We start from the raw sequence: 26,806 nt of genomic DNA on the forward strand, positions 1-26,806 counted from the left end.
AATATCATTTCTAAATAAGGAGACCAAAACTGTACTCAGTATTGTAAGTGAGGCCTAGCTAGGGATTTGTATGGAAAGACAGTTTCCTTTTTGACTTGTAATCACTATGTATATAAATATATCCTAAAATTATGTTGCCTTTACTAATAGCAATAGACTGCTGTTCTGATGTCTTGAGTAACTTAACAACCACGATCATGACAATTTTCTTCAGTCACATTAATGAGTGGGTTCTTATCTATATATCCTAGTTCTCAATTTATAAATTTGCTGTCAAAAATTATTTTGTTATTGACCTAAGTTATGCTAACCAAATGCACTACTTTGGATTTAATTTAACTAAATAACATTTGCCAAATATTTGTTCAACATCCCAATTGATCCAAGTCATTCTCCAGTACCTAAATATGCCCAATACCCAAGGATTTAAAGTCATAAGCTAACGTTATAGTAATTCACTAATTATGTCCCTATCAATATCATTAATTTAAATGATAAAAAGGAAAAGCCAAAGAACTGACTCCCGAGGTACTTCACTAGTAACAAGGGTCCAGTTAATACAATCTCTTGCTTTCTCCCATATAAACACCCTACAGTCCAATTAACTAGTCTTTCCCTAATCACTTCCGATGTGATTTTTTTATCTAATCCTTTGTGTGGCACCATATCAAAAGCTTTTTAAAAGTCTAAGTACAACAAGTTCACACTATCTCCTTCGCCCAGGTAAAAAACAAAAACAGTTTTCCCTTGGTGAATTCATTTTGGCTTCCTTTTAGTATATAAAAATTTAACTCTTATCAGTCTCTTTCTTGAATTCTTCTCAATACACAAGTAAGACTAACTGGCTTATAATTTCAAAGACAACTCGTCCCATACCGCTTTAGAAATAGGAGTAAAAGTAAAAACTTTTCAAACTACGGACACCTGCCCACTGTCTATAACCTACCAAAAATGAAAGAGAAAGGCTTGAATATCTGACCTTTGATCTCCATTAAAGCCTTGGGGGAAAAATTATTTGTTTTAATCGCTCAGTCTTCCTACTTACCACCAAGGTAATTTTTACTCTTACGAATTCCTGTTTCATAAGTTTGTGCTCTGTTATGTGATAGTTTTAGGGTTGCCAAATGAAATAAACTAAAAGTTTTACATTTTTAGAAATCCTATTTGAAAACTAACAGTTAGTTTGGAAGCATGTACAGAATACTGTAAATCTTTGAGGATTTCAATTTAACCCCTTCCCTAAAAGGGCCTCGTGGTGGCTCTGTAGTCAATCTGAGGGCTTATAACGCTAAAAATTTGATTTCTATACCTGCGATACTGTTGCGTCATGCTACTACAACATTTTAAGTTATTCTCTTTGTTTCATTGAGTATTGTTACATCATAATGTTTCGTAGCTTGTAGAAAGTTCTAGGCCTCAGTCGGGCAGTATATATATATATATATGTATATATATATATATATATGCGACCAAATTAGTTAATGAAAGAGAAGTAAAGTAAAGGGAAGTACGTGAAGTAAGACAAAGTTAGATAGATAGGTGGATCTAGACTGTGTGTTTGTAAGTTAGCCATAAGTGACGTTTTGTAAAGTGAAATTATCGCAGGCTGTATTGTAACAACAGAGTAGAGAAGAATAATTTGTTTTATCAATTGTGCGGACTTTTGACAAATAGAGATGATAATTTAAAGCTCTGGATACCACTGTAATGATTGACTGTGTAACGAACATTTGTATATACGTTTGACTTGTTTTGATATATTATTTTAAAACAAGTTGGACATTATGCTGTTTGTTTATTGTTGAAATTTATCGCTAACACATTACAGACACATATTGTAAAGAACCCTGTCCACACATAACGTAAAAAACTTGACAGATACGTAGAACACAGATAGCTCATTGTGTAGCTATTGCTTTACAATAAATAAACAAAACTCTAAAAAGCAAAACATATTCGACTTTTCATATGTTTTTCATGTATCAACGGGACAGTTTCAAAACTACCTATAATAATTCATTGTAATTAAGATTATTTGAACTAAGTATGTAAGTTTGAGAATATACAAGATATACAGGAAACTAACCGTGATTATGGATAGAATGAGCAGACAACGGTATCAATTTAACGTTAAAATATTACGGACCATTAACAAGTCAATTCTTATCATTACAGAATCTTAACATCACAGAAAGGTCATATCTGATGACCTATCACTTTATTTTCCTATCCTGTGTGTGTGGAAAATAAAAATAAACTCGTTTATTTCAAACTTGCGTAGAATAACCTCGAGAATACTTTGAAATAAGTAAATCCATGAATGCTGAAAACGATATTCTAAAGATGATCATTAAGTGTTTGTGTCTGTTGTATGTTAACATCCATTATCTAGGGTTGGCTGGATCGATTAGCGTATTTTTTTATAGGGTAACTGGAAACTATTCGATGGTGTACATGGTCTATTTTGTTTTGGCCAAAAATGACAATAAAAAGCTTCTGAAGTAGGGCATGCTTCCATTTTTTTGGGGGACTTTTGGCTTCAATCACCCCCAGTTGACTGCCTCGATTACCGTAATTACATTACTTAACATTGTCCTTTAAGCAGTCTTTGTTTCCTTAACGGGTACCCTCAGCTAGTATATAAAAACTTACACGAAAGGCTTGCGCTCGAAATGCATTAAAAACATCACTGATAGCAACGAAACATTGCTGGATGAAATGAAGTTAACCATTTTTTAAATATTAAAAGAATTAAAAAAAACTAGCATGCGAAGATGAGATTGTTTTTAGTTAAGTCAAAACAAATTCTAACGCGTAGATTTTTCTCTTTTTATATCTGGGTCACTCATTCAGTGAAAAAAAGATAAGCTCAGTCTTCGAATGATAAAAGGTATTCATAATTGTATTTTTCTTAGCAAATTATTGCTATGTTATAGTTATACGTCTACGATCATTGAACTTTCGAAGTCAGATAAGTTCAGTCTTCGAATGATAAAAGGTATTCATAATTGTATTTTTCTTAGCAAATTATTGCTATGTTATAGTTATACGTCTACGATCATTGAACTTTCGAAGTCGGTCAAATAAAATCTAAAAAAATTAAAAAAGTAAGTCAGTGTGTGATTTTAAAATGATCTTTCGAATGTAATGAGTACATCTTAATCCTGCAACGGGACAACATCTAGGGAAGTATTTTGTTTAAGTGTAAAGCTACACAATTACTTTCCGTTTTACTTACGACGTTCTTTTGGCATCGTATGTATAATTGTAATTCATAATCTTTCTCCCCCCTTTTTTAAGTTCATAGTTCGGACAACGGGACAACTTCTAGGGAAGTATTTTGTTTAAGTGTAAAGCTACACAATTACTTTCCGTTTTACTTACGACGTTCTTTTGGCATCGTATGTATAATTGTAATTCATAATCTTTCTCCCCCCTTTTTTAAGTTCATAGTTCGGACAATGGTCAGGTAGAATATTTAGCGATCGATCAGAGAAAATGGGTTTTCTCGGGGTACTCCCGCCCCCAACACATACACAGTAAATTATCTGACAAAGGATTTACAGACCCCCACCACCCTGAATAAGGGTTGTCGAGCTTTGATGTCGACATTCGCTTGAAAACAAACCTTTAACCCCACGGACTTTCCCTATGCCAACTTAATTAACTTATTGATTTTATCCTTAATACTAGTTAAAAATTATTAAATTCCTCTAGTTCTGGCATAAATTTTAAACTCTTCTAATTTTAGAACAACTTCCAGTGTTGATATATAAAATTAACACCAGCGGGGCGAAAGGAGATATCACTATCCCTTAACGCCCCAGTTGGGAAAAAAATCTATGAATTTTGCCTTTAAAAATAAATATCTGCCACATTTATATATAACTACACAAGGGGTCCCCCTGTGGGACAGCGGTAAGTCTTCAGATTTACAATGCTAAAATCAGGGGTTCGATTCCCCTCGATGGACACAGCAGATAGCCCGATGTGGCTTTGCTTTAAGAAAACACACACAACTACACAAAGAACTATCTGCATTCTTTCCACTGCGAAGAATCGAACGTCGGATTTTAGTGACACGAGGGAATCCAGGGGTGAAATAACACAATCTGAACATTTCTCTTAGCTGCTCCCCAGTGGCACAGCAGTATGTCTGTGGACTTACAACGCTAGAAACCGGGTTTCGATACCCGTGTTGGGCAGAGCACAGATAGCCTATTGTGTAGCTTTGTGCTTAACTTCAAACAAACAAACAAACAAATCTCTTAGCTAATTCTTGTGGCTTTATAACAAAAACAAAACAAACTAATTCAGTACACAACAATTAGTTTACTTTTCAAAAAAGAAGTATAAACCTTAATTTACAACCGTTTAAAAAGGGAGTTGGTAAAAAATATGTTTAAATATTCTAACAAAAGGACAAGAAAGAATGTACAGAAACGAAAACCTTGCATAATAAACAGAGACTTTAAATTAAGAAATCAATAAATATTTTTCCAGTTTTTTTGTCTATACATTTCATTTTATACTTTCAGTACACAGACTAACAAGAATATTAGGTTATACTTTTGTTGTTAAGTGACATGACAGAAAAGCCATTGTTGAAACATAGTGTTACCAAAACGCACTGGCGTTTCTATATATTAGAAGTTGTTAATCTAACTGATTTTTACCAATAATTATTCTATGAATACACCACGAATTCATTTCATGAATTATCTTAATTTTGATTTTCTCATAAAGAAATTTACCGACGTTTGACTGCCTTGAGTGCACTTTTTTGTTTTTGTCTCGTTGTTGGTCAAGCTTGATTTTCAAAATTTATTTATTTCAGTTAGCTATGAGATGTGAGGTTAGGGTATACTATAGGGTGGTGGTGGGGGTGATAGTACTTGTCCCGTCATTTTTGAATTTATACTAGTGTTCTTATAATTCATGGATGATGTCTTCAGTTGGTTATCTGCGACTTTATATGATCCAAGTTCTTTTATTAACTGAACAACTTCCTTTAACGATTTACACCGGTTTTGCTTTAGTCTAATGTGCATATACTCATCCATTATGGCATCTATGAATTGGTATCGTGCCAACGAATCCATCATTTCAGTGGAGCATCGGAATAAAATAATTGAGCAAGTCGTTCCATATCTGTAGCCAGTTCATCCAAGGTCTTCTCTTTCCTCTGCTCTAGAAACTTACTTCTAATGTGACACTTCAACTATGTTTGATAAGGCGGCCATTAATGTCTGGTAGTGGTTACAGCTGTCTATTGAAACAAGGCCATAGAATATGTGCCTAGAAAATTAGTTTCGTTCCAAGAATATGGACGATCCTTATTTTGTACAGATTTATGTAGCCAATATCCTTACAGACCTTGTGTTAAAAATTATCTTCCAAACTTCTGCAGTTTATTGGCATGACACAAAATGATCAGACTTGAATAATCTAGTTCATACTTGCTAAATATTTTGTGGCTATACTTTCTTCAATATTTGCCTAATCTGGGCACAAGATACTTCAAAATAATTTAAATATATCAGGGAAAGTAGTAAAATGAGAAATGAAAGCACAATGTCACTTATGCATGACATTTAGAGGAAAATTTGTTGAATATAAGCAAAAAAACCCTTTAATTTATTCTTTGAATTACACATACAATTGTTTATAGAGTCTAGAACTCCTGCCTGTTTAATATATTGTATATATATATATCAAAATTATCCTCAGTGACTGTGCAAACAGATAATGTACAATGTGCAGTTATATCTGTATTTTGGTAAAACTTATAGGGTAAAACATTACCACTACACCCTAATTTATCAATCATTGGCAATATATACTAATCTTATAGACATATATATATTTCATTTTAATTATATGAAATGTATTTGGAAATATTTTTAAGTGCACAAAATGACAAATTCATGACATTTTGAAACCTTATTTAAAAATACTTATATCAGCATATGTTTTCATATTTGCTTCAGTGGAAACACTGTGAAACAACAAGATATGCCATTTCACACAACTTATATTATGTGAAAGATCTGGTGTTTAAGTCATGGTGAATTGCAATTAAAACAAAACCAACAAATGGTCGGAGTTCTAATCATTGCCACTATGCTACTGGTAGGCTTAAAATTTCCATACTCGCTACAAGTATGTTGGTATTGTTTCCTACTACTGACTGTTTACATGGCAAGGAGACCTGCACTTCCACCCTACAGCCTATGAAAACAGTCCATATATTGTAAGTATGTAATCTATCACATAGTCATCAATTTGACGGGGGGGGGGGGTGTGAATGAAATAAGCTATATTTCCTACATGCATCTGCTCAGTTTAGAAAACTGTCGCTTATTAATGATGTCATCAAATAGCCTTATGTCCCATATACCACAAACATTTTGTTTAAGGTAAGTAAAGTAAACACAAAACAAATGATAAAAGTCCGATTATCAAAATACATTGAAGTATAGTTCAACCTGTTTGTATTGTGAGTGTGATTCATATAATATAATGTTTATTATGAATATAGATCAAATAATAATTATAACAACAATACAGTCTAAAGAGGCTCCGTTTTTACTTTTTCAAACTGGTCACTGAGTGAAACTTGGCTCTAGTCTTTTATTGTATTTCTTTTATTTGTTATTCTTGTTTGAATTGAAATTAATCATGGTTTAAACATCAAATTTTCCATATACGTCGTTTAAAAATTGTGTTCATTGTATTACAGTATTTCCACTGAAGAAAATATTAAGCCTGTTATGAAAATATGATGGTATAAATATTCCTAAATGAGTTAATTGAAGATGTCATGAATTTGTCATTTTATGCACTTAGAAAGATTTCCAAAACATTTCGTGTGGTTAAAATGAAAAATATTCGTTGCTATAATAAACCGTAAGTATTGCCGACAATTGATAAGTTAGGGCAAAGCGGCAATGTTTACAAAATTAATGATACGATTGAATATTGCACATTACCTGTTTGCATAGTTACTGAGAGTAAATTCAGTGTGTAATATATATACTAGTCAGGCAAGAATGTGTTTTGGTTATTTTTCAACAAAGTCCCCCCCCCCCAAAAAAATATTCAGAAATGGCGTTTTGCATTAAGTTATCGTTTCAGTAGTTCCCTGATATATTACAGTTATTTTGAGCTTTTTTCTACCCATATCATGCAAAGATATTTGAGAATATAGTCAAAATATCTTTAGTGAGTATGTAAAGAAATTAGGCAACAGTCGGATAACTTTTGATATTCCTTGGAGCACCAGAAATATAGCCAGTGATGAGATATTGTGGGTGTTGAAGGACTTGCAACTTTACGATAGTGCTTTATCATCTCTAGTGATTCAGTACTGACGTTTAATGGATGCACGTAGCGGATTCTGTTGATGTATTTCCACTCTTTCAGACAGACAAATGTTTAGATGCACTGGTAAATTCTCAGTGGTTCTATACGTTAAACCTAGTTTATGAATACTGGCAAGTCGTTCTGATGATGAAAACACACCAAAAAGTGCTTTCAGCATTTGAAGTATGGATCTTGGCATCATTGTCTAGCAAAAACAGACAATCTCATCTTAGGTATTCTAACACTAAAGCTTTCCTAATGCATACTTTAGTGACTGAAATGTATGTTCACAGCCCTCAGTCAACCTAAAATGCGTTTCAGCTTTAGTCAGATCATATAATGGTCTAGCAATCTTGGAGAAACTGGCCACAAATCGTCGATAATATGACAGAAAACTGTAGATTTCTCATTTCATCACATCTGACTGCTGCAATTTTGTTAGGTCCACCAAGAACCTGTTCCTTCCTCCAATGTGACCAAGGAATTTTACCTGTATATCCATAAGTTAACACTTTCCCAATTTCCATTTCAACTGAAGAATCATATTCAGGTTTTCAGCAGCTAAAACATGTGACCAAACATGAAAACATTGTCAACATACATTAAATATCTTTCCCATTTTAGCTCTCTCAGTATAAGCTCCATCAGCCAAACAAAAGTGATAGTCCTTTTACATTTATCAAGAGCAATAGGTTTGTAACTGGATGACTAAACTCTTCTCTTGTAGTATATGTAAGTTGTGTATATGCCAGTACAAGTTAAAACTTATATTTGTAATTGAACCCCTAATAAGTCATAAACCAAATTAACAAAGGATTTTCAATACCGATTTTTTTCGATATAAGATCAAATTTTTGACCCTTCAGGCTATCTTTACCAACTATCTAGAAGTTTTGTCTTTTGCTTTAGTTGCCTCATGCATCCCACATTCCTCTAATATGGAAGAATACATATTGTTTGGTGACTTGGAGGGCTACCCCAAAGTACCAAAGATACTGGGAGCAAATCTAACCATGGTCAACATGGAATCCATCTGTTATGTTAGTTCTATCTGACACTGCTAACAGATTCACCCTGGAGTGTTGGAAAATGACAGCTTCTCGACCAGCTCCCATAATAATTAAAATCAGTCCAAGAAATACCACTCTCCGCCCCTGCTACCATCCACAAAACCTAGTCTACTCGCAAAACAGCCTCTCTAGACAATACCAATGACTACAATCCAGCCCTGATCATGGTAGAAAGCATGTAAGTGGAAGAGGACCCGAATTTCCCAAATGTTTCCCATTAAATGTTGTAACAAAACCTGCAATAATCAAAATGACCCATGAGCCTATGTCTAGTGGAGACACTACTATATACCAAAGCGTCAAATAACTTTCCTGGAGTTAATATTTGACAAGACCTCACGAAAAACGTGAGCGAAAGGCTTCAACTTCTACTTATACTTCTATCATTAACATCGGGTTTTCAACCTCTTTCACTAAATCAGAGACCTTTCCAAATCATTGACTTATTTGGTTGGATGACAATGCCTACAGTCTCGGATAGATGCACCAACATCTATACATGTCACTACTTCCTCCAGCAGGCCCGGCATGGCCAGGTAGTTAGGGCGCTTGACTCGCAATCTGAGGGTCGCGGGTTCGAATCCCCGTCACACCAACAATGCTCACCCTTTCAGCCGTGGGGGCATTATAATGTGACGGTCAATCCCACTATTCGTTGGTAAAATAGTAGCCCAAGAGTTGGCGGTGGGTGGTGATGACTAGCTGCCTTCCCTCTAGTCTTACACTGCTAAATTAGAGACTGCTAGCGCAGATAGCCCTCGTGTAGCTTTGCGCGAAATTCAAAAACAAACAAACAAACTTCTTCCAGCAGATAACAGCTTTAAAACACCATTGCTAGAATCAGAGAACAAAATGGATAGAACCTTGGCTAAGTATCAATGCGAATAATATAAATGGAGGGACGGGATACACACGACCCATCCAATAAAGCCTGAGGGCTTCACTAGGTCTGAGTGGCGCTTGCCAAAAGAGAGAAAGACCTGGTGAATGAGAAAAAAAAATGTCTGTGAAACAACCTTTGTAAAGAATATTTTACTTAATACATTTAAATTTGATTTCCTCTGTTATAGTTTGATCTAGATAGTGTAATGGGTTCCTATTATTGTAACTACGTCTTATGTATTTTCTTTTGTGTTTTTAAAATGTAGTGTTTTGATTAATAAATGAGGTTCCATGTGATGAGATTTTTGAAGGAACTATATTGAAGGTGTTTATTATTATAGTGTCATGAGTTGTTCATACTTAAGGCTTATATATACTTTTGCTAATGATATTGTACCCATTTTTTGTGTTATTATACTTATCTTAATTAATGTATGATACAGGGTATATATATAACGTGCTTGTCAATTTTATAATTCATCAGGTTAAGAGGGTTTATCTTTATATTTTCATTACAGTGTGTATTTTTAGGTCATAATGCTAAAAATTAGGTTTCGATACCCGTGGTGGGCCTAGCATAAATAGCTCATTGTGTAGCTTTGTGCTTAAAAAACAAACAAATGTATTAAATGGTAGTATGACGGTGTATATTTTTTACACACTTACTTGAAGGTGTAAATTTTTTAAGTTGCCTACATTTTCAATAGGAGAAGTCTAATACTAAGAGGAAGAGGGTATGGTACTTGAGAAAGTAACATGTTTTCTTGATATAGTAATTTAGAAAGGTAAATACTAGTTTATTGTACAATTTTTCACACATTTTCAGATATACACACTTTCCGAGCACATATTAACTATAAAGTTTTACGTACAGAGATATATATCTTGTGCAGTAAAAATCTTATTTCATGTGCTAGTTGCACATGGTCAAGGAGTGTGTGTTCCAGTTTTGTAATTTTAGATTTTCTTGGAAAATTATTTTGATTGCGTATAAGAACTCTAGCAATATTGCTTTGTGTTTGTATGAGTTTAGAAATACCCAGAGAATATGTCCTTATTTTTACCTATTGGATGACCAATGATGTGGGTCTTGGTTGTACTCTGGGAGAGCTGACCTTTGTTTTATGTTCGGATATGCAATGGTAACATGATGCTCGTAACTGTATGGAACATATTGACAAGCTGCAGATATATATCAAGAACGTGTCTTTCATGCACTGGTTTTATCAGGAATCAGAGAATGACAATAGTACTGTGTGGTATCATCTTAGTTCAGCTGACGAGGAGAAAGGAGTGGAAGATACTTATCTAGTTTTACATGACAAGTCAGATAACAAAGTGCTTGAAGAGGCGCTGGATAGCTCTAGTAGTTAGCTAAAACGCCAGTAATATCATCCTGATTGCTTTGGCTGGGAATTAACTGCCAGAGTAATGGTTAGGATGGTTACTGATTGTAATATCACTGACTGAAAGGAAGTCGTATTTCTTGCTTTCTGAGCTATTGGGTATTGTTGCCCGATAATACTCGAATATAAATAGCTGGGACAGTAGTTTGGTCAAGAAACCAATGATTGAAAAGGCTTTGTAACTCTTGTTTTCTGAACTGTCAGGTGGTCTTGCTGACAAAATGTATACTGACACTCGATTTTCAGTAAGGTGGGGCAATTGTAGATCGTAAGGTTGACAGAACCAAAAGAGTGCTACGACCTATACGTGTGAGATATTGAGCAGAATATTGCATGTATATCCACAGGACCTTGGTGCTAGTTGCTAAATTAATACATAGTTAAGGTGGCTGGTGTTGGTAGATGGAATGTCTATAACATATTCAGTTTGTACAAGTGTTAGTGTTGGTTAGGAATTCAAATAATCAACATCTTTACTTCCCGAGTTGTTGAGCACCTTTATCCAATCAAGCAGTCATCCAACACTTCATGAGGAACAATCATGATATATCCAAGTGATGAGAGTTCTCTAGAACTATCCATGTGGTGCTTGCTGGAGTTCCTCATTATACATGACTATGTATAACACCTCCTGTGTATTTCAGTGGAATTTTAGGCAGATTAGACATAGTAGTTTTGAGAATTTTGATGGACTACAGCTACCTTTAATGCTGAAAAAAGCTGATTAGTATCTGAAAGGAGTCAAAAAGGAAAACAATACATTAACGTTAATAAATTTCCATTGTCAGAAAATTGAGGTTAACACCTACAAGATGGCCGACCTAGAATTATGTAGGTAACAGAGTTTACCCTCTTTCTCCCATTTATTTCCTACTGGATCCAGGGTCAGTTTTGTATAACAACCAGACAGTAGTGCAAGGAATGTGGCAGGATTCCAGAATAGTTGTGGGCCATTGTCATGGCAATGATGACCTCAGAGAGCACAACCAGAGATTTTGGTCAAGCATAAGACTTCATGAAGCCTGATTTGACAAATTAATTTGACAGATTAATGGTGTTTGAAGACTTGTTATCGGGACTTCCATAGGTAGGGAATTCATATTCTCCTCATAAATTTTATATATGTAGTGTAAAGTGGATTAAATTATTTATTTATTTTCCTGTTGTTCTTGTCATTGTATATATATGTGTGTGTATTTTTACTGGAGTAATATACATATATGTAAGTGTTTTTGTCGTACTTTTTAAAAAGGATATTTAATTATTATTGTGTATTTCTGTAACAGTTATTTAGCATACTGAAAGGGTCTTTATTTAGTGTATGTGTCTTTGTAAGGAGTTTATTCATTGTTGCATTATTAAAGGGTGTTGATTTTTGTATGTTTCTTCATTTTTATGTGAAAGTATTTCATTTTATATTTTTGTGGTGGGTTTTTGCATTTTGTACATATTTATATTTTCATCTGCGCGTATACGTGTTTTAACTTGGAAAAAGTAGGTTATTTTAAAGCGCTTTGATTCCACTATTCATTTGTAAAAAGTTCACTCTATTCATTTGTTTGTGAATCGTGTTATTCAAGAACCAAAGAACCACCTTTGTTTTGTTAGATTTTTAGAATAAGTTTATAAAGACGCCACGAAAAGAGCAATCTTTGTATATCTTATGAGGGGAGAATTAAGTACAGTAACTAATCTATACCATAAACAGCCCAGCTGTAAAAAAAAAAGTGCGGGCAAGAAAAAGAAGAAGAAAAAAAGACGACGACTAAAACATGTGTAATCAAAATTGGCGGCCAAGCCAGTGCAATAATGCTGTTGATGACAATGAAAATTTTAATAATGATAATTCAGATAAACTTTGAGTTACTATCCTCCATGTTTCACTTTGGAGTCTGTAACACAAGTGTCAGCTGTAAATGTGTGGATTTTACACGCATTACATACATGGATTTATTACGTCAAGCAGTATTTGGCCAGGATATCAGTTGAATATCCATCGTGCAGAGAAGCTGTAAAATATAAAGAATACTTTCAAAGTGACATACTACAATATTATATTATTACTTACATATATGCAAACTATAACATCTTGAAGACCAGTATGATCTAGGTTTTAGAACAAGATGTATACATCCTTTGCTGTTGTAGGCCTGGACACCCTAGTCAATTGAGATCCGATAACAACCGAATGATAGTCGATTTTTAAGTTGAGATCAGGGGAATTCCTGTAAGTAAATTCAGAACAATTCCATTTGATATTTGACCTGTAAGTCTGAACAAAAATTATCCTTCAAAAATTGCCGTTCTTTTTACTGTAACAGCTAAACATTGTGTTTGGTTTGCGCGAAATTTTGAACAGACGTAGGGTGAACGGTATGGTAAATGTGTACCACATTTAATAAAAACCGAAGTTAGGGAAGTATGTTTACATTTTTTTAAACCTCCTTCAATTTGGGGCGTAGAAGAAGAAGATAAAGAAATTCAGACGAACTTTGGTATCGCATATCTGTTTTGACTGCACAGATTTTCTTGAAATTTGGAATATGAGGTAAGCAAACTGGGAGGCAAAAATTCACGGAAGGAGTTATAAGTTACAGATAGCTGAAATTCGGAATTCTTTGGCTTCTGTAAATAATACACTGTTTGCCACGCGTCTCAAGATGTTTTTCTTGGCCGTACGACACACTACTGTTTTGATTAAGTTCAGGTTGGGTAACAAAACAATTTGAGACCCGACTGCATGATGCAGTTTTACTGAACGTCGGCTATCGTTAACAAGTGACTTTACTAGGTCACTAGCCCCATTCATAAGTGGGTCACCTGCAATTAATGTCACTCGATGACTCTCCATGTAACCGAAGGTGGAAAAATGGTTAAAAAAAACTAATAAAATACAATCAGTTGTGTGGTGTTTTAAAATCGTATATTCGTATTTTATCCTTTTGGTAAACTATTTTTGTTAATTTTGACGCAGTATCTAGAAGAGCCGAGAATTTTGATTAGTGTAAATCGTGTGGTTATACAACAACCAGTATTCTCCTTTATCTTAATTAATCAGCTACTGAACCGTGCTTTCATTATACTTTCTAAATTATAATTACCAGTGTAGTTGAACACATATTTACTGAATGTACCAATATCGACTTTTAAAATCAACGTTCTTGATTCATTATTACCCCCCCCCCCATCGGGTCAGCAGTAAGTTTACGACTTACAACGCTAAAATCCAGTGATCGATTCCCCGTAGTGGACAGGGCGCAGATAGTCTATTGGGTAGCTTTACATTAAAACAAACCGTTCAATGGTTCTTTACTTCATAAACATGAAAGTTAAACAGCCTATTTCCGTATTATCACACACTGTGAACTACTACTAACACTGATCTATATATCTATTTAAACTTCGGGGAAACACTTGTTTTCAGAAATACAAAAACATATTGTGAACGTCAATATTCAAGAAAAGCTCGTGCAAAAGATAAGTAACTAATGGAAAAAACAGCAACAAAACCAACTTTAGTCTGTAGAAGGAAAACTTTAATACATAGACGGAAGATACAAAAGTTAGCTTGGGGGGGAGGGGCTAAAGTGCATGCGCGACATAAAGATGGTAATCCTGTCAAGATCAGGGGATATACACCCCCCCCCCAGAAAATGTGGCATTTATAAACTTCACATGGAGTAATTCCTATAGTACACATGGTGAGATGTAGACATGAAATATATGGAAGCCTTAAAATTATCAACAAATATTAACGTATCCACTAGAAACAGTTGGGCTATTCCTTCCTTGCCCTCTGGATTCGCCGCATATGTATCAGTAGTATATGCAAATATCTATATTGTAATAGATAGATAGACAGACGGATAGATAGCTGATAATTTACTACCAATATTTGAGGTCACACATCTTACCAAACTTTCGTGTACAAATAAAATGGTCTTTTTTATAAATGTAGGGTTAAGAATTGGTATTACAATACAAACAGAAATACAGCATTCCAAGGACATTCACATAAAGCTTGCTTTTCCCGATAGCTATCCGCATATGTTCTACCAAGTAGTTTTGGACTGAGATTACGCATGCGTGGATAGGGAAAACATGCGCAGTGTCTCTCTACCCTTTTTGCCGAAGGTCCTATGCCAACCGTAAATTGCAGCACATTTATCTCGAAACGCTAGTCACGCAGACTTATTCGAGAGGGACGTCGATATTCTGTTACTCATTATAACACATTTGTAAGAAGCTCGGTTTTGTGTGAGAGCGTGTGAATAATAAGGATGCACTACAACTAAAAGGTTTTAGTTCTTGTAATAATCACCAGATGTCTCTGTAACATCAAATAAGAAAAAAATGTCTGGTTGTGACAGCGAGGATGAGGTGAGTTAATATTATGATTAATTATAATTGTGTGTCGGTGTAATGTTTCTAATTTGTTGAATACTGAATTTTATTTGGAATGAAATGGCTTTAATTTTTTAAATAAAATGTAGTATCACGAAACTGTTTAATACAAAAAAGATAAATGCTTCAGATTTATGGCATGTTGATTTTAGAAGGTAAATTCTGTATTGTTGGGCTTTTCTGTTACTCAGGGCAACCAAGATATGTTATAACGTTTACGTCTTTACAGCTCCTCCTTGGCTCAGCAATAAGCTTGAGGGATTATAATGATAAATATAGGGGTTCTATCCCTTTTCTTGTTTCTAAAAGTAAACTAACAAATAAGCATCTCTCCCGATGAAACACAAGTACAAAATATTATTCAATAAATTTTATGCACGTATTTTGCATGTACTGAGCGTCGTCCTTGTAAACAGGATATATGAATGTCATAAGGTCGCATTATTCCTCTTGCTTAGATAAAAGTTACAACCCAACACTGGCCCGTTTCTGTGTCGGCTCCCAGGAGTGAAGTAATGTTATCTAGAATGATCATTGAAGTAAGTAATCTAAGGATTGTGGGATACCACACTAGGACCGCGATCTGACATAAAATTGTAAGAGCTAAATGATTTTGGTTCTCTGTTTTCATCTTGTTTTCGTCCCGAGTTTGAAAGATTACTCTCTCCCCCAGTACCCGATTAGTTACAACGTGATAGAATCCGGCTACTAAGTCCAACACTGAAACACATACACACACTTTCTGATAATATATATATATTTACTTGTTTGATTGTGTTATTTACTTTCGTTGCTGTCCTTGTTAGAAATTATACTTTAAATAACATTCTGGAACCTACGTTTTGTGGACTCTTAATTTCTTTCTAGCAGATGACAATAATCTTGCAGGTTTGGATATTTCTTTCGATATCAATGCTTGTGTTGTAGTTTCTCGAACTATATTTTTATCATCTTAAGTTATATTATATCAAGCAGTTTTTTTTTCATTCAAAGAGGAATGACTTGTACTAATCTGATCTTCATATCTCGTACCTTAGGGTCGTTTTCGTTTTTCATTTGGATAAAGTAAAAATTTCAATGATAAAAAAATTTAAGCAACTAGAAAGAGGGTATGATATGTGTTATATTAATGCAACTGAGAGATTCTTATTTTTGAACTTTTATCTACAAATGGTCCAGACGATAAGAGCCATGAATGATTATTACAATTTAAATATTTCTACCAAAGTCAGCTGGTACTACTTTGATTTAACCCTTACCTACCAGAACGATTATTTCTTTTCTGCACTATAATTCGTGTTAAAAACATTTTGTATCTTACTTATTGTTTTGTTAGTGCAAAGCTACACACACTGCCCACCGCAGGAATCGATCCCCGGTTTTTAATGTTGTAATTCCGTAAACTTGCCGCTGACCCCAACGCTTGTTTGTTTGGAATTAAGCACAAAGCTATACAATGGGCTATCTGTGCTATGCCCACCACGGGTATCGAAACCCGATTTATAGCATTGTAAGTCCACAGACATTCCGCTGTGCCACTGGGGGGGCCTGACCCAACGCAAGACACATATATGTATTCAAAAAATTACATTACCCACCAAACAACATAAAAAGCTCAATATAATTACAAAATAAGAAATTTTTTTATTAAAAAATAACATAATTTCGGACGTAGAATCCTCCCTATAGCTTAACGTTAAGGGTTAAAATTAAGATAGTACTCAATAGAGATGATTTTGATGTCAAGGTTGTTGTCAGATATTGTTGACTTAATCACTACTAGGGCGAAAATTTGTGCTTCGCTTACGAAAATTTTTTGTTTTGGTTGTGGTATTTTGTATTTCAATGCACAAAGTTTATAAAATGTAAAGGCAGTGCAGTGTATTTAAAGTAATTAAAACAGTTAAGTGAACTGCCTAGATTACTCAGGACATCTCAATCATTGCAAGGTTAAACCTAAGTGGGTTAAACATAATCAACAATACGTGATACCTACTAACTACCTCTAGTACAGAAAAAAAACAACTTTGAGCCGAATGATGTAATCAAATATGACAAAGCAATCGACTTATCTGGTAAGAAACACCACGCCCCCAATGGCACAGCGGTATGTCTGCAGACTTACAACGCTAGAAACCGGGTTTCGATACCCGTTGTGGGCAGAGCACAGATAGCCCATTGTGTAGCTTTCTGCTTAACTTCAAACAAACAAGAGACACCAGATCTAGCGACGCTTTCAATACCTGTGTATCGGGGACAAGTGTTAAAACTCAACAGGATGACGGTGGCGGTACTTTAAAGTGTCTGTAAACGGATGGAGAAATTCACACACAAATCCTTAACACGTAAACACTGCTGTCTCAGATGGTGTTCTGAGGAATGATAGATCAATTCCCCAAATACCTTTCCCTTTGCAATGCATAGTAATATCTACATCTACCCATCACTCACGCGTATGGTGACGTCATCCGTACCTCCATGCCTCTAATTTCATTTTTGCGAAGTTTAAAGAAGTTTATAAAGCTTCTCGCGCATGCACACGTGTTACTCTTTTAACTGTACAAGTTTCTTTATTTGAAACTAGAATACTGAAACTTAACAAACCAATTGCTTATAACAAGATATTTTTTCTGTAGCATTCAATTTGCATGATATTTTCTCTGCGGTCTCATTCAATACTATAATTAAATGTCCTCCGATGAAACAGCGGTATGTCTGCGGACCTACGACGCTAAAACCCGGGATTTGATTCCCCGCGGTGGACACAGCAGATAGCCCAATGTGGCTTTGCTGTAACACAAACAAACAATCAATTATTAATGAGTTATTATTTTGTTCCAATTAGATGATAATTAATCGATAATTACTTTATAGAATGAATATATAATGTAACTTAGTAGCCCCAACTTTCCTCGTACAGGTGTATTGGTGGTATGTACTAGTAATACCAATGCTGCAGAAGGTCTCCAGGTCAGGGTAGCTCGAGCACGTATTTTAACACACCGTTGAACAAGTGTAGAAAGCGATACCTGTATACATACCCTCAAGCAACTGGTTACGAAATGGAATAGATACTTTACGTCTCATTTAACGTTGGCTACCAAACGTAATGAATTATTTTCCACCGAACACACACTGTTGTTTTAGTTGTTATATGTATACGTTAGAGCTCATGAAATGTTGTATTGTCTACGAAGAGTACCTGTACCACTATACAGTCATGTTTTACTTATCATAGTTAATTTTACTTTATTTAGTAATAAAAAGCCTATTTTAATTGTACATAAACACGTGTGGGTTTATTTAAGCTCTTGTATTGTTGACCTGCAATCAATGTATGACTTTTGACGAAGAAATAAATGCTTGATGATAGATGTAGGGTGCGCAGTCGCACTGTAATTTACTGATCAGTGCTTACGTACGTAAAAAAATATTTGTGCTTTTGCGGATTTTATTGAATAATTCCAAAATTTCAACCCGTTTAATAGTAAAGAAGCACGACATGCAGTGAACTTAAACGTGCAAGCAATATTATCACAACGTTCTGACGTCATGTATCTTCATAATTCATATTTCTCTGTCAGTCTATCTTATTCTTATCCACAGGGATTCGGTCCCTGTTTTGGACTAGGGAGTGTCAGGTTCAGCGTTGACCTTGTATGGGATTGGATTTGGTTTGAATTTTGCGCAAAGCTACATGAGGGGTATCTGCGCTAGCCGTCCCTAATTTAGCAATGATAGATTAGAGGGAAGGCAGCTAGTCAACAACACCCACCGCCAACTCTTGCAATACTTTATTACCAACAAATAGTAGGATTGAGCGTCACATTATAACGCCCCCATGGCTGAAAGGGTGAGCATGTTCGGTGACGAGGATTCGAACCAGCGATCCGCAAGTCGCACGTCCTAACCACCAGTCTGTTAAGTTATAGTAATATTTTTGCCCAGTGTTTTCACACTATAAAAAAACGCAGAAGTAATAAAAGTAGTTGCCTCAACAGAAGTAATAAAGTTAGTTTCGTCTCAACATATCCAGGACTCATAAGACTTTAACGCTTCGTGAATCCTCCGCTAGACGTAATTCTCTGATAATAAAAAGTAGAAACATTCCTAATCTGCAGACAAGAAAAGGAGAGAAAAAAAAAAGTAATCAACGTCGATGAAAGGCTGCATCCAAAATATTCAATAGCATTTAAAACAGATTAGTTTATAACAAATTTGGTTATTCATCATTCATGCACTTTAATAACCAAGTGTGTGTTAGTTTATGAAGTTAAGCTACACAATGGGCTATCTGTGCTCTGCTCACCACGGGTATCGAAACCCGGTTTCTAGCGTTGAAAGTCCGCAGACATACCGCTGTGCCACTAGGGGCAATAAGTAAGCGAAAGGTACTAACACACACACACACACACACACACACACACACACACACACACACACACACATATATATGTGTGTGTATGTGTGTGTGTGTATATATATATACGTCTATGGAAAGTGGAAATTAAATATGTTAATCCAGTCAAAAGTAACAGCATGTAAAATAGCCTATTTCTTGAAGTGAACGCGGCAAGTATTTAAACTTAATTTAATTTTAGGGGACCAATGATCTTTTTAATGTTATTATTGTTAAATAATACTAAGGAAATATTGAGTTTCATTAAGAAGTTGTAAAGTTTGTAGCCAGTTTTGTTTCAAGTTAATTAGATTATTAATTCTGAAGGTTACGTTAACTTAAACCGGCTCATATTTTGTTTCACCTCATTTTCCTCAAGGATACAAAAATAATAAATAAAGCCTATCTTGTTACTCTAAAAACCAGTTTGTGTTTTTGTTGCTTTTTTTTTAAAGGAAAAACAGGTATAAAAAGTTTATCTGTTTTTATTATCTATCTACATTTTTTAATGCCAATCTACACACAAGGATATGCGATTTCTGTTCCCCGGGAGAACCAAACACCTGCATTTGGCATTGAAAGCCCTCAGATTTACCACTGACGTAGCAGAGAATATGTATAAAAGATGTTCAACCGTGAAAAAGTGACATACAAAGAAGTTGTCTTGCATTATTCAAATGTATGAAACAAAAGATTAATAGTATAGCGTACTTATACGTTGACTCACTAAACAAAAAAAAAAAAAAAAGGACAATGTCGTACATACCCTCATCCTCCTTTCTCAGAGTCAGCTTTGGGGTATAAGGTATAAGCAGAGGGCCAAGTTACGGGTCTTGGATCGTACAGTAGCACAGATTATGAGATTTAGGGACACTTGGTCAATGACTCGGGTTATGAGATTTAGAACATAAGATATGGTGCACTGGTATGGTGTAATAACTCGGGTTAAGAGCTTTGGGGCATAAGGTATGGTATAATAACTCAGGTTATGAGCTTTGTAACATAAGGGATGATAAAAAGGGTCATATTATTACATTTTAAACTACATTTAATTATGTTTCAAGAGATTTTACGAGGCGGCTTGAAGTCTTTTTTTTTTGCCAGTGTCAACATAAAATCGATCTTGCTTATCACCCGTAATTAATAAAGATTAGATTAGAAGGTTTCGTGTTTTTTTTTCTCTTCTGAATATAGCTTTACTAAAATGAAAAGGAAATTTGTAAGATGTAATTTTTTAGCAATATTACGCAAATAACTCTAAAAGCAGAAGAAATAGAATGTTTGTCTTCGGATAACCACGCAAAACTATAACTTTAATGGCTCGGCATGGCCAGGTGGTTAGGACGCTTGACTTGTAATCTCAGGGTCGCGGGTTCGAATCCCTTCCCACCAAACATGTTCGCCCTTTCAGCCGTAGGGGCGTTATAATGTGGCAGTCAATTCCACTATTAGTTGGTAAAAGAGTAGTCCAAGAGTTGGCGGTGGGTGGTGATGACTAGCAGCCTTTCCTTGAGTCTTTCACTGCTAAATTAGGGACGGCTAGCGCAGATAGCCCTCGTGTAGCTTTGCGCGAAATTCAAAACAAATACGGATACTATAATCTACGCTGAACCTGACCCTCTCTGGTCCAAAAACACTGACCGAATCCCGATGCAGAAGAAGAAGAAGAAACTTAAAGCGCTAAAATAAAGGGAACACAGCTAGTCAAAAGCACGTACCACTAACTGTTGTCTGACCGAATAGTGCTAACTGCCCGTCGTCCTTATAACGCACAAATGGGCCTACAATGTGGAGCATGATGTTTCTTTCGGGACTCGAATGGTTAACCCGCAGATCCATAATCTGACACGCTAACCACTGGGCCACAATTGGCCCGAATTTGAAAACAAGATTTTCAGAGAGAAAAGTAAATCCTTTCTGAAGTCATTTACGTACATAATAAGTAAAGTTATAAGGTTAAGGATTCTCCAAAAATACTGAAACTAACATAATGATATTTAACCCGAAAACCGGTGTGTTAGGGAAGTCAGAATATGTCACTTTTTATGTCTAGTCGAAACAGACGCCCAGCATTTCACATTATTAGCCACTTCTCGAAGATCAACACCAAGTAATTGACAAGCTTTATATGAAGTTGTTGTACAACAATGACAAAAGTTCAAGTGATTCATAATGAGCTGGGATCTTGGAGAAAGGCCTAAAAAGGTTCACTTAGTTCGAAGGGAACTCGGTTGTACAAACAGACCTTCCACGTCGAACTGCTGACTGAACAAACACTTGTAACCTTTTATACTATAAAAGATTTGCCTCACGTAAGGAACTAAAACACTTGAAGAATATAAGCACCAAGACCAAGCCTTAATGGCAAAAAACAACAACTTTACTATGAACTTTTATAAGTCTATAAATTTGCAAGATAGTTGAAATTGAGGAGTCTGGAAACTCCCCCCCCTTTTTTTTTACTATTAATAAGCAGGTATAAATTTTTTCTTCAAAATACAATCAATTAATATGTAATTTCTAAAAGGAGATGGAACCATTTCGGAATTCGTTCATTTTCAACAGTAGTCTGATTGTTGTTATTGTACGTTTAAACGCAAAGCTGCACAATAGACTTTCCGAGCTGTGCCAGTTGTAGGGATCGAACCCAAAATGTAAACGTTATAAGCCCTCAAGGTTACCACTGAGTCACAGAGGATCCAAAAGGTAGTCTGTACAAGCCGCAACCAAATAATTATCTGTATCGTATACTTAATATGATAATTTTCATATATTTTATTAATCCTAAAATTGTTTTTTACAATTAGATACGTAGAAACGATTTTAGGTAGTATTAGAGGGAAGTCAACTAGTCAACAGCACCCACCACCAATCCGTGGGCTACTCTTACATAACTGATTAGTTAGATTTGACCATATCTCTTACAGCGTACCTACTGAAAAAAGTGCAGAGCACTTTTCAGTATCACTTGAAATTAACAAATTCACAAAAACTGACCATATTTCTTAGTCCCCAACTTGGCTGTTTTACAGAAGTTTCACTGTTATAGCTTTTGTGATTCGTTTGTTTGTTTTCGGATATTCGCACAAAGCTACTCAAGAATAACGGGATTTTACCATAACATCTATAACGCATCCACGGCCCCAAAGTGCAGAGCGCAATTATTTTTCGGCGGTAGGGGTCGTGTACCACTGAACGTCCGATATACAGTACAGCACTCTAAACATTGGGCCACGCTCGGTCCATATATCGAAAGAACTCGAACACTGACACTAAATTTTAAGCAGAGGTTTTCTTTCAACAAATTAGTCTTGTTATTTGTGAACATTTTGTGGTGAGTACGTTTATTTTTAATCGAAGTATATAACATGGTCAGTTTCGACACTTTTCATACGATCTTCAATAATGATATTATGAAGATGGATTTTATAAATTAACTAACCTTTAACACTTTATTGAATTGCAACGAAAGTTATGCTGAGCCAGTCGTTTACCAGACAATATTGGTCATATATTCATACAGGCTGTGCTATTGTTCTGTGGACAACTAGATGGAACCACCACAAGACATAAGTTGTTTATGTAATTTTCAATATTAGTTTTAAAGAATTGAATATGTATTTTAATTATTTACAGCATTAACTAGATTTTATGTATGACGATAAATTCCTTAAATAGTAATAACTACATTGACCAAATGTGATAGGCATGGTATTAAGTTTTACAGGTTACAGGTCTACTTTTGGTGTTTAGTAATATCTTGGTAATATTGCTAAGCAAGCCTAACCATGTTAGGTGTTCTTGGGTTAAAGGTAAAAAAAGATTGCTAGCAGCAAAGGTACTCAACTGATGACCTTGGACAGAGTGGTGACCGAAGATTTTTATAGATGCTTTTTCCTCATAACTAAGACTATTTATTGTGAATTATAATTGTAGAGTTCTTTAGCTGGTAGAAGCTATTGCATAATACTTCTCTGGATTTGGTATTGCAGCTCTCATAACGAGATACAAACTTTATTGTACAGTATTTTAAGATTATAAGATTGAAAACAGAACTTATTTCAATTTTGCTAATATTAAAGTATAATACTCGTTCCTTACCTTTATCAGTGTGTAGTTATTAGCATTTGTTTCTCAAGGATAATCACACTCTTTGCACCAAAACCTGATTTTCTGAAAATACAGCAGGAAGAGAATAGACAGAAAATTGTTTCAGAAGATGCATCATTAATAAAGCTATAACATTTCATTAAGAGTAGCAATCCTCCTTAAGCACACTGAAGACAGTAGATTTTTGTAGACCAGAACCTCCACTCTTGTTTCTGTTTTTAATATTTCTTTGATTTCAAGTACAAGTCATGGGAAAAGAAACTAAGTGTGTTAGTGAATTTCTACTTTCACTTATATATATATATATATATACTACATTTGGAATTCTAAACAGGTAACATTTTACTGTTCCCTTGTATGGTGTTTTTAAAAGTATTTTACTCATACAGTAATCATATATTTATATAAGAATTTTAAGAACATGTCTAGCCTCCCAGTGGCAAAGTGGAAAGTCTACGGACTTATACTGCAAGAAACCGGTCTTTGATACCCGTGGTGGGCACAGCACAGATAGCCCATTGTATAGCTTTGTGCTTGACAAAAACAAGCAAGAACACGTCTGGCTGAATAATTCACAAGAATAAATTAATAGCACCAATTCCTATATAAATATAGGATTATTGTATGAGTAAAAGACTTTTTAAAACACCAATCATAATATATACTCTACTATTATACGAAGCTTAGTCTTATTCTTTCGATTTGCCCTTGTCCAGGATTACTAATGGGGGGGTTTTAGGTAATAAAATTAATTTTATATACACCAATTGCATGCAAATATTCTTGGTATTTTCAAAGAATACAACATAGTTTGACAATAAGCGGTAACCATTTTTATTTTCTGTCTCAGTCCTCGACTGCTGTATTATTTTATTTTAGTGCAAAATGAATACACTATGTAAATTTGAATGAAATAATATTCAAACAGTGTTAGATATAATTTGGTTAGGGTCAATTATAAAACCATCTCTATTGTTAACGCAATGTTGTTCCAAGAAAATATTCCAAGATGATGTATTTTACGTCTTTAATTTTCCTTGTATTTCTTCGCTATTATTTTTTTAAATTGTGTTGTTATTTTTCCTGGCGTGTTTTCTCCATCATATCGCTCTTCGCTTTTCCTACATCGTTACACCAGGTATGATTTAACGTTTAATTAATTATTTGTTAGCAAAGTGACAAAGCAGAGGGTTTATTTGTTGTTGAGCGCAAAGCTACACAATGGGCTATCTGTGTTCTGCTCACCACAGGTATGGAGGCTCAATTTTACCTTTAAAAACTTTCAGACCTAGGCAGACTAGAGGAAAGGCAGCTAGACAATACCACCAACCGCCTACTCTTGTCAGACCGAATAGTTGGATTTGAACATCATTATTGTAACGCACCCACATCCCCAAAGTGAAGATGACAGTGTTCTTTGTTGTTTTTTGTTTTTGCGGTAACGGATCGCGAACCACGGAACCTCAGCTCCACAGTCCGCAATGCTAACTATTGAGCCATGCTCGGCCCCTTATTTAATAATAATATCTCATTTTGCAAATTAAAAGCACATTCGCGCTACAATAGACAATCAGGATATCTCGTTGTTCAGTTTTGTTTGTGATAAGCTTCTATAGTTTGGGAATGTTTTCTATACATCTAATTTTTTTTTCGGTTTCCGAGAATACTAGGAAACCTTAACTGTCCGCGAAATATGCATTTTTTGTTGTTTTTAAGTATATCTTATATATATTTTTTGTCATATACTTGTTACCCCCAGTTGCACAGCGATATGTCTGCGGACTTGCAACGCTAGAATCCGGGTTACGATAACCGTGGTGGGCAGAGCACCGATAGCCCATTGTGTAGCTTTGTGCTTAATTACAAACAAACAGTCATATACTTGTCAAACACCATTTTATCAGAGGATAAGATAAGCTATGCAGTAAAAGAAAATCACAAACTTTTCATGTTCAGACTTTAAATACCACTATCAACGGGAAATTTTGATTTTTGTTTTTCGAAAAATTTTTAATAGTAACATTTCTTCTTTCGTTTTTGGAAATTCAATCTTGCTAGAGACATCTCTAGCTTCAAGGTATTTATTTCTGCTATCTTGGTGTTAAGAAAATTGTGGAAAAGTACTTAAAAGATTTTACTGGGTTGCATTTCAGACGTATATGGTAGAACAGTACCGAAGTTGTGTTGTAAAAAAAAATGGACCATAGAAAAAACAACGCGAAGAATGATTATAATACACAGAGTTGTAACACTTCTTCCCCTCAGATTGTTTTTACGCCCCCCCCCTCAGTGGCATAGTGGTATGTCTGCGGACTTACAACGCTAGAATCCGGGTTTCGATACCCGTGGTGGGCAGAGCACAGATAGCCCATTGTGTAGCTTTGTGCTTAATTACAAACAAACAAACAGATTGTTTTTACAACGTTTACTCCTGGTGAGTTGCTCATATTGCATCATATTGAGTAATTTTATCTTTTTTGCTTGTCACAACAGTTAATGTTAAGAGCTGACCAAAATTTGGTTGAAATCACCAATTTTCTGCATAAAATATGTAGGAAACTCCAGAAATATATTAATGGTATTTTTCATATACATTTTTTTTATGACTCATATATTATTAAGAACACTGTAACGAACAAATTCATGGACTAACGACAAATTTGGTACACAAATATTTATGAAAGATGTGTGTATAAAAAGCTGATTGAGTCTATCGAAAGTTAAAAAAGTTTCAGTTGATGTCCTTGTTCCATTTATAGAACCCGTCCCACCAAACATGCTCGCCCTTTCTGCATCCTCATTTTGTTCGTGAAATCTACGTCTTTTAGTCTCAAATCTACGTGTTGTGGCCTTTCTTTCATGCACCAAACATGCTCGCCCATTCAGCCGTGGGGGTCGTTATAATGTTACGGTCAATCCCTCTATTCGTTGGTAAAAGAGTAGCCCAAGAGTTGGCGGTTGGTGGTGATGACTAGCTGTCTTCCCTCTAGTCTTACACTGCTAAATTAGGGACGGCTAGCGCAGATAGCCCTCGTGCAGCTTTGCGCGAAATTCAAAAACAAATCATTTATAGAAACAAGTGTATCATGGTAGTGGCGGACTACTTTCGCATTGGTGTTTATGTCGCAGCTGAATAGTAATTTTAGGCAAATGATTATTTGGCAGATATT

At 35.1% G+C, this 26,806-nt stretch overlaps 1 protein-coding gene across 3 annotated transcripts in view; it reads left to right on the forward strand.

Moving 5' to 3' along the window:
• Positions 1 to 26,806, forward strand: part of LOC106478269 (tetratricopeptide repeat protein 39A-like) — an 82,004-nt gene that overhangs the window by 865 nt on the left and 54,333 nt on the right. For 2 of the 3 annotated variants that reach the window (XM_022381843.1, XM_013938802.2), the window contains exon 1: positions 14,935 to 15,103. The exons of the other annotated variant lie outside the window; for it this stretch is intronic. In XM_022381843.1, coding sequence (XP_022237551.1) covers positions 15,077 to 15,103 — 27 coding nt within the window. In that variant the 5' untranslated portion in view covers positions 14,935 to 15,076. Of the gene's footprint in view, positions 1 to 14,934; positions 15,104 to 26,806 lie in introns of those variants that run through there. 3 annotated transcript variants of the gene reach the window in all.

Source organism: Limulus polyphemus, unplaced genomic scaffold (genome assembly GCF_000517525.1).
Source record: "Limulus polyphemus unplaced genomic scaffold, Limulus_polyphemus-2.1.2 Scaffold195, whole genome shotgun sequence".
Lineage (NCBI taxonomy): Eukaryota > Metazoa > Arthropoda > Merostomata > Xiphosura > Limulidae > Limulus > Limulus polyphemus.